This window comes from Daphnia pulex, chromosome 2, assembly GCF_021134715.1.
Source record: "Daphnia pulex isolate KAP4 chromosome 2, ASM2113471v1".
Lineage (NCBI taxonomy): Eukaryota > Metazoa > Arthropoda > Branchiopoda > Diplostraca > Daphniidae > Daphnia > Daphnia pulex.
Genome location: NC_060018.1, coordinates 7381589 through 7389901, shown reverse-complemented (window position 1 = coordinate 7389901; position 8313 = coordinate 7381589). Strand labels below are relative to the sequence as shown.

Below are 8313 nucleotides of genomic sequence, written 5' to 3'. Positions count from 1 at the left end.
ATCTATAAGCAATCGTAAAATTTAAAAATGAACTCGAACGGAAAACTATTGCAATACCAATTATTAAGCCCGGTTAGCTCAGACGGTAGAGCGCGGGACTTTTAATCCTGAGGTCAAGGGTTCAAGTCCCTTATCGGGCGGCTAGTCTTTTGATTTTAGTTAGTATTGTTGGTTTTCCAACATTTATTATCAAGTTAATATCGTTTGAAATCATTCACCATTATGGGCAGAATTCATAGATGTTCATAGACGACAACACGAGTTCTCATGGTGTTTCTTTACGTTAATTCCTACGATGTAGAGAAAGTGCGAACCAAAAGGAAGTACATTCGGATATAGGTCGTGGAACATACACAAATAATGAAATGAGATAGTGAGAAAGAGTATCCCTCATTGTGAGAGTAGAAAGCCTTGATATTTGATACAACTAATTGCAATAGTAAATGTATGTCCAGTTATAGAACTCGAAAGCTGTAAATAGAGTTTGTAGTTAAGATTATTCAAAAAACATGGTTTTCAAGATTGAGACGATGTCCACAGACGGTAATCGCTGTATGTTTATATAACATGGGACGTTTGGCTATCTTCTAGGAAAAAGCTTTGCAATATAACGTCATTCCTCGAATATGAGATTCAACATAACTCAGCCTTTGTGGCCTAATGGATAAGGCACCGGCCTCCTAAGCCGGGGATTGTGAGTTCGAATCTCGCCAGAGGTAGCGAGCAACCGAAACTATAATTATCGAAAATCGTCGTTAAATTGGCAATTACTTGTCTTTTGTTTTACTGTTTTCAAGCAAAAATTTTCATTGGTCCAAGTGTTGAGAAATCGCTGAAATGGCATGCTTAACCCTTTTTCGACTGACGGGACGTTTTTTTTTCGACGGCTTTCAGTAGGGTCTGGCGGGACCTCGTCCACAGACACGAGAGATTTCAAATCGGCTAAATTCATACCTATCAAAGCTGATATCTCGAAATCCATCCTACAGAATTGAATTGCCTTACAACGAAAAATTAATTGACCTACCGTCTTTCAATGATAAAAAGGAGGAGAAATTAAAACGAGTATTTCTCGTGTTTTACCGAGTTTTCGGTGACGGGACATTTCTGGCCCGTCAGGCGGCTCTGATCGAAGTCTAATCGAGAACCTTCGATCTGGACTGTCGGGACATATAAGTCTCCGCCAGATATGTCCCTCCAGGCGGCTGCAATTTTATCAAAAGCCGGCCAGATTTGAACCGCCAGGCGGTTGGGCACTTTTTCAAGTATTGATCAGTGGTGAGCTCCTAGTGTAACGTGCACTGGGATGATCTGAAATTCGGTTCATTTCGTTAGTAGGATCATTTCAGGAGTCAGAATTAGTGATGCCGGCGCTTAGTAGATATTTGATAAAAGGGAACCAACCGCCCTGGTTAGAGATGTCAGAAATTGTGAGGTTTTATTTGTGTTCCTCATTTAAAAAAAAAAAAACAAAGAAGTAGAGCTGACCAGCCAGGCAGGCGCGGTCGAAAGAAATGGGATCGAGCGATGGTTGGATCGATATCGAAGGGAAGGCGAAAGAGGCGAAAAGGAAAGCGCGAAATTTCTTTAGTAGCTTCGACGCAAAAACTTTGGTATTGACGGGGAGCTTTGGGAAATGGAACGAAGACGCAGAATGGGAAGTTGTCCGGTTCGGCGTTAGTTGTAGTTTCATTTCCATCGTAGCTGAGCTTCTTTCCGACCATCAATTGGTTTTATTTTGATTCCGCACGGGCATATATGAGTTCGAGAGCATGGCGGGTGAAAGAAATGAATTCGAAGTTGTGTTTGGATGGGGAGCTCTGTTGGAATGGGTCAAAAACGAAGAATCAGAAGTGTCCGATTCGGGGTTACTAGTTTCATTCCTCGTGGCCAGAGCTCCTTAACCTACCCGCCGCTTCAAATGAATTCAGTTTCGATTCCGTTGCATCGCTTCTCGGTCTTTTTATAGTACCCACCTGTCTACGGCCGGAAGATATAAATCCGAACCGAAAGATTATGAGAGAGACGAGGGTATCGACCCGCGAAAGCAATTTTACCCTAGGAAGTCTCGAAAGTCGGTTGCTTAATCAGGAAGTGGATACCTGATGGTGATGGTATTGTTAATTCTTCCTGGATTACCGATGGAACAGCAAAGCGAAAGATTGGGGACGAAAAGAGGAGAGTTCATTCCCAATTCGAATCTTAGTAGTATTCATCTTTCGTGTTCTACTCACCGGTCCAAGACGAGTCTGTACACAGTTCGCGTAATGGTTTTAAATGATGGATATGGTCGAAGCGGTCGGTGAATGGTTCGAATCAGAGACGAAAGCGTTTTGGCAGATAACTCCTAACACGATTATTTGGGCTGGTCCCCGTGCCCATTGCAGTACCGGGCGAATGCGCCAGGCGCCGAGTCTTGAAAAATCGAACCTTGCCAAGTTCCGACGACGGGGTAGTGACGTCGTTGCCGGGACTTGGATGAATGCGAGCTTGTGGAAGACAAAATAATAGACGAACGGTGCAATTCATCCTGCTGAACTTTTTGTTCGAATACTGATGAAACTTAAAAACCTAGTAATCTTTCCAATACAAGAGTAACTCCGATTCATTTGCCCGATTGCCGGGTTTTGGGCCGCCTAGAAATGATCCTGATTCAACCAGAAATCTTTCCGGATTTATAGTGCCCGTTGGGTGGTCAGCAATGCCTCTTGTCTCGTCTTTTCTGTGCGTTGGTCACAAATGTGCGGCAATCTGCGGCAGATGTGAAAAGCGCTGGATAAGATGAGAAACAAACCCCGTATTCTTGAATGTGCATGCATGTCCCAGCATGAGGAGACCGTCGAAAATTGGATCCTTTTGGCCAATATAGAAGCCTTATGGCAATCAAAAATAAAGTCCTAAGAGTTTTTTGGAAGTGGCGTAGAGACGAATGTCTCGTGAATTGGCTCCTAATTTATCCTAAAGCCGGGTGCAAATTCGATTAAGCCAGAGCAGACTGGCCGGTTAGAGATGTCAGAAATGAACTGGTCTACACGGATGAAAGAAAATTGAAGGGGTGGTTGTAATGAATTCCCCTGGGAATTAGCGAAAACAGAACGGGAAGTGTCAGTTCTAAATAGTTTTTTTCCAGGCGGTATTTTTATTCCATTCCGGTCCGTGTAGTCGAATGAAATTAATTTGAAGCCGGTGGTTGGATAGATATCGAAGGGAAGGCGAAAGAGGCGAAGAGAAAGCGCGAAATTTCTTTAGTAGCTTCGACGCAAAAACTTTGGTATCGAAGGGGTGCTTTGTGGAATGAAACGAAGACAAAGAATTGGGAGTGTCCGGTTCGGCGTTGGTTGTAGTTTCATTTCCTCCGTGGCAAAGCTCCTTTCCGCCCGACGCTCCTTATTTATTTTTATTCCTATCTGGGTGCCGCGCGACTTAAGTGTCCGCGATGCCTTAAATACAAAAAAAGGGTTCAATTGAATTTGAAGCCGGTGGTTGGATAGATATCGAAGGGAAGGCGAAAGAGGCGAAGAGAAAGCGCGAAATTTCTTTAGTAGCTTCGACGCAAAAACTTTGGTATCGAAGGGGTGCTTTGTGGAATGAAACGAAGACAAAGAATTGGGAGTGTCCGGTTCGGCGTTGGTTGTAGTTTCATTTCCTCCGTGGCAAAGCTCCTTTCCGCCCGACGCTCCTTATTTATTTTTATTCCTATCTGGGTGCCGCGCGACTTAAGTGTCCGCGATGCCTTAAATACAAAAAAGGGTTCAATTGAATTTGAAGCCGGTGGTTGGATAGATATCGAAGGGAAGGCGAAAGAGGCGAAGAGAAAGCGCGAAATTTCTTTAGTAGCTTCGACGCAAAAACTTTGGTATCGAAGGGGTGCTTTGTGGAATGAAACGAAGACAAAGAATTGGGAGTGTCCGGTTCGGCGTTGGTTGTAGTTTCATTTCCTCCGTGGCAAAGCTCCTTTCCGCCCGACGCTCCTTATTTATTTTTATTCCTATCTGGGTGCCGCGCGACTTAAGTGTCCGCGATACATTAAATACAAAAAAAGGGTTCAATTGAATTTGAAGCCGGTGGTTGGATAGATATCGAAGGGAAGGCGAAAGAGGCGAAGAGAAAGCGCGAAATTTCTTTAGTAGCTTCGACGCAAAAACTTTGGTATCGAAGGGGTGCTTTGTGGAATGAAACGAAGACAAAGAATTGGGAGTGTCCGGTTCGGCGTTGGTTGTAGTTTCATTTCCATCGTAGCTGAGCTCCTTTCCGTCCAACGGTTCTTTTGAATTGATTTTGAAGTCTTCGAGGCGCTATTAGTGCCCGTGTAATTAAATTTTACACAAAGCCTCTTGTACTTTCTTATCCGTGCGTTGATTACTGCTGTCTCGTGAGGAAACTCCGAAAGGCGGTGAAAGGCGCTGGATAAGAATCAGCCCCGGTAACTCCTGCATGTGCATGCTTTTCCCCTGCATGATAAAATAAGACCGTCATATAAGGCTTAGGACGTAAGGCAATTCGTTATCCTTTTGCCGAATTCACAAAGACTAATCGTGCCTTTTTTTTCGATTCTGTATTTTCAGATTGATTAAAAATGGCGAAAAATAAAAAAAAGAGAGACCCAAGATATACTAAGTCGAGAGCCGTGAAAAATTCAGCCAAGAATGCCGCCGCCGCAGCTGTATTAAAAAGGAGGCAGCTGAAAGAAGAAAGAGAACGTTTAGCTGGAGATCAAGAGCCGGTAATCAATTTTGATACTGTACCGGAGGCTCAAGATCAGGAGGAGGAGGCGGTTGCCGTCGAGGAGCCGGTCGAGGAGCCGGTCGAGGAGCCGGTCGAGGAGCCGGTCGAGGAGCCGGTTGAGAAGCCGGATGAGGAGCCTGGTCAGGAGTTGGTTGCTTCGCAGCGGCCGGAACTTGATCAGGATCCGGAAATAGAGGATGAACAATCTGCCTCAGAGGATGATGAACAAAAAGCTGGGACAGAAGAAGAGGAGCCGGTGGTAGATCCATTAACCCCGAAAGACGTTACAGTTCAACTTGAACGATTGGAACTATCACCGGCGACGCTTCAAAGACTCAAAAGAGTTCAAAAAGCGAAAAAAAGAAAGGAACGTGAAGACAGTTCAAAGAGTGGCTCCTCCCCACCAAAACGAACCAGAAGTCAGACCCGAAGACCAACTAGTGCAGGGTCTTCTTCTGAAACGGCCGATCCCGATGGTGAAGTAACACGGCACTACACAGGGAAAAAGGTCGGTCTCACGAACGCGACTTTGAGGTGTCGTGGGCCTCGCGTTCTTACAGCGCATCCGTTCCGGCTGGCCAAAAAAACGAACTCAGATTCGGCCAAGCTGAACATGCAAAAGAAGGCCGATGCCAAAAAAGTCGCCCAACATAAAGCCGTCAACCGGAATTGGAAAGAATGCAAAGTCTGGGGCGACGTTGGGAGACAATCACGGGCTGATGATGATTCACCGAGGCCTCAGTTCCAGGAAAGGGCAATTCAGTTTGCACCCCTAGAAGAACCAGGCCCCGTGTTGAGTCAATTCAGTCGTTTTTCGAGTCCCCTCGGAGTTTTCAAGACGATGCTTGGTGGTGAGGACACTTTGTACCTTCTTCGGGAGGCAACAAATGACTACATCGCTGAATTCTGGAATTCAAGGAAGACGCCACCGTCTCGAAAAGTGGGTGGCAAGCCTGAAGGCAGGTTAATCGGCCCGCGGTTGCCTGCTGGAGGTTTTGTCACAGACCACGAACTTATAGCCTTCTTTGGCATACAGTTCTTGATCGGATATCACCGTCTGCCCGAGCTGTCGATGTTCTGGGAGCAGCAACCAGACACTGGTCTCGGGCTCGGAATAATTCAACAGGCCATGACTCGCGAGCGATTCAAATTCATTTCTAAACACATAGCTTGCGCAAGCCCATGGGATGATGTTGACCCTAATTCTGACGACCCGGATCAGGAGCCAGAGCGACCGGATCCTATCCGTAAGATCCGTCCTCTGGTCAAAAGACTCAATGAACGCTATCATGAGTGTAGAAAGCCTCCTAGGGGTCAGAGCATCGACGAGTCTATGGTCAAATACAAAGGCCGCTCAATGCTGAGGCAGACGATGAAGAACAAACCGATCAAGTCTGGTTTCAAAATTTGGAGCCGCTGTTGCCATCGTGGGTATACCTATAAGTTTGAGATCTATCAAGGAGCTCGCTTTGGGGAAAAGCAAAAAAGATCTCGTAATAACGAGGCGGTGGAGAGAGTTGTCGTTGATCTTTGTCAACCCCTGACAGATCAAGGTTTCGTAGTGGCCTTTGACCGGTTCTTTACGAGCATTGCCCTCTTGGACAAGCTCCGCGAGAATGGTGTCAACGCCGTTGGAACGATTCTTCCAAGTCGGGTCAACCAGCCCATCATGACGAAGAATGAGTCGAACCTGCGGCCGGACGAATTTGCAGCCAAGTTCGGTGGTGAGCCCGGAACATGCCGAAAGGGAATCTTCGTATGGAGAGACACTAAGGCGTTTCGGGTCGCTTCCAACTATCACGGCTCAGATATTGTCAAGGTCAGGAGAAAGCAGCGTGATGGTTCGTTCCGATCCAAGTCTTGTCCAAAGGCTATTGACGATTACGTCAATAACATGGGCGGTGTAGACACGGCGAACCAGCTGCGTTCTTACTACGAGAGAGACCGTAAAGCCAAAAAATGGTGGCACCGTCTCTTATACTCTCTCTTGGAGACATGTCTGGTGAACAGCTGGATATGCTTCAATGATATGGTGAGATCACAGATGGCGGAAATTAAAACTTTAAACACACAATAATTTCCGTTTTTTTCTTGACTTAGGTCGAGGAAAATTATCTGGAGAATTACGAAGTTCAGATGCCGTTTCTCGAGTTCAAACGGAACGTCACGATGGGTCTTTTGTCCCACGCCCTGAACGAAAATAAAACCAAAGCTGGTCGAGCCGGGCGAATGATGCCAACCATTCACCCTTCCGCTGAACCAGGAGCAAAGCGGCGGAAAAGTCGACTGAGTGTAAGGGACGACATTCGGTTAACTTGTGTGGGCAACCATCTACCCATCTTTGGGGAGGCGAGAGGCAGGTGCGAGTGGTGCCAGGCAACGAAACCCAACAAATTGGAATCAAGACCATTCTCAAAGTGCAAACAATGTAATGTGTTTTTGTGCCTCGGGAAGAAGAGAAATTGCTTTGTCGAGTTTCACGATGATAATTACACATCTGAGGAGGCTCCGCTGGACGAGGTGGAAGCTGTCTATTCCGCTTTGGAGGAATCAGACGGCCAAGCTTCTGACCATGAGCCAACCAACAAGGAGTGTTCTTCTTCATCCGCTGATTCCGACGAGCCAGAATATTCTAACCGACGTGAAGGCTATATGATTGACGATTATGATGATTTCCAAGACCGTGATGGATTTGTAATTGATGAATATGATGAATTTCAGCAATAAATTTGTGTTTTGTTCGTACGTCAGTGTGCATTTTTACTCTAAAGTGCGGCTACTTGCCAGAGTGGTGACCGACGAAGGATCTGACTGACTTTTCTAATTAGAGATCCTATTCCTTTTCATAAGGAGCCGTCGACTGGAAAGACCCCTGGTCGATGGTAAAGACCTCAACGTCAGGCGGGGCGCCTTTCATTCTGCCAGGTGAATGAGAGTCAAGCCCGCCTGACGGGACACAAGAGGCACATTAAACGGCAAAAGTCTCTCGGGACAAATATGACGAAAAAAACTCGAGCCGTCTGTCGGGACAAAAATTTGAACAAGTGGTAGTTGCATGCAACTGTCGGGACAAATTTTTTGTCCCGCTAGACGGCTCGAGTCGAAAAAAGTGTCTCTTTTTAGAGACCATGTCCGCCTGAAGGGACATTCCTGTCGGGACAACGGTGGCCGAAACGCGGTTAGGCCGGAAAAAATCGGATATTCCGATTTTTTTTTTAATGAGTGGTCTTAGGACCACTCAATGATATTTCGATCGAGCATTCAATCGAATCCGACCATCGCTTTTGTGGCGGTCGATAAAGGGTTAAACTTGGAAACCTTTGCCAGTGACAATTACTTGGCAGCGGAACTTATTCTGCTGTTTTACAGGTGAACTCTGACTCTCTCATCCTTCTCTGCCGTCTTCACTGGTTCCTGGAGCAACAACGCGCTGAATTCAAGACGCTGGTCATGATGGTAAGGTGCATTCTCGGCAACGTGTACTTGTTGTCTCTCATCTACTTTTAGAAACTATCTAAACCTGGCCTACGATCACAGACCTCGACTTCGATGGACCTGACTGTTCTTACCACTCGTACGGACCATTGT

At 46.1% G+C, this 8313-nt stretch overlaps 1 protein-coding gene and 2 non-coding genes across 3 annotated transcripts; all 3 read left to right on the top strand.

The window, feature by feature from the left end:
• The first annotated feature begins 67 nt into the window (after positions 1–67).
• On the top strand, positions 68–140 carry Trnak-uuu. Its single transcript has one exon. It is a non-coding gene; the product is annotated as a tRNA-Lys (tRNA).
• Positions 141–646: 506 nt separating this feature from the next.
• Trnar-ccu lies at positions 647–719 on the top strand. The gene has a single exon. It is a non-coding gene; the product is annotated as a tRNA-Arg (tRNA).
• A 177-nt stretch (positions 720–896) lies between these two features.
• LOC124209322 lies at positions 897–7505 on the top strand. Its single transcript, XM_046607269.1, has 2 exons — positions 897–6757; positions 6826–7505. The coding sequence occupies exons 1-2, from the start codon at positions 4577–4579 to the stop codon at positions 7450–7452; spliced, it is 2808 nt and encodes a 935-aa protein (XP_046463225.1). The 5' UTR covers positions 897–4576; the 3' UTR covers positions 7453–7505.
• Positions 7506–8313: the final 808 nt, after the last annotated feature.

Excerpts from the sequence above, each read along its gene's own strand:
- LOC124209322 (XM_046607269.1), top strand. The coding sequence starts at position 4,577 with ATGGCGAAAAATAAAAAAAAGAGAGACCCAAGATATACTAAGTCGAGA. Across the intron at positions 6,758-6,825 it reads GGATATGCTTCAATGATATG|GTCGAGGAAAATTATCTGGA; the intron begins GTGAGATCACAG and ends TTCTTGACTTAG.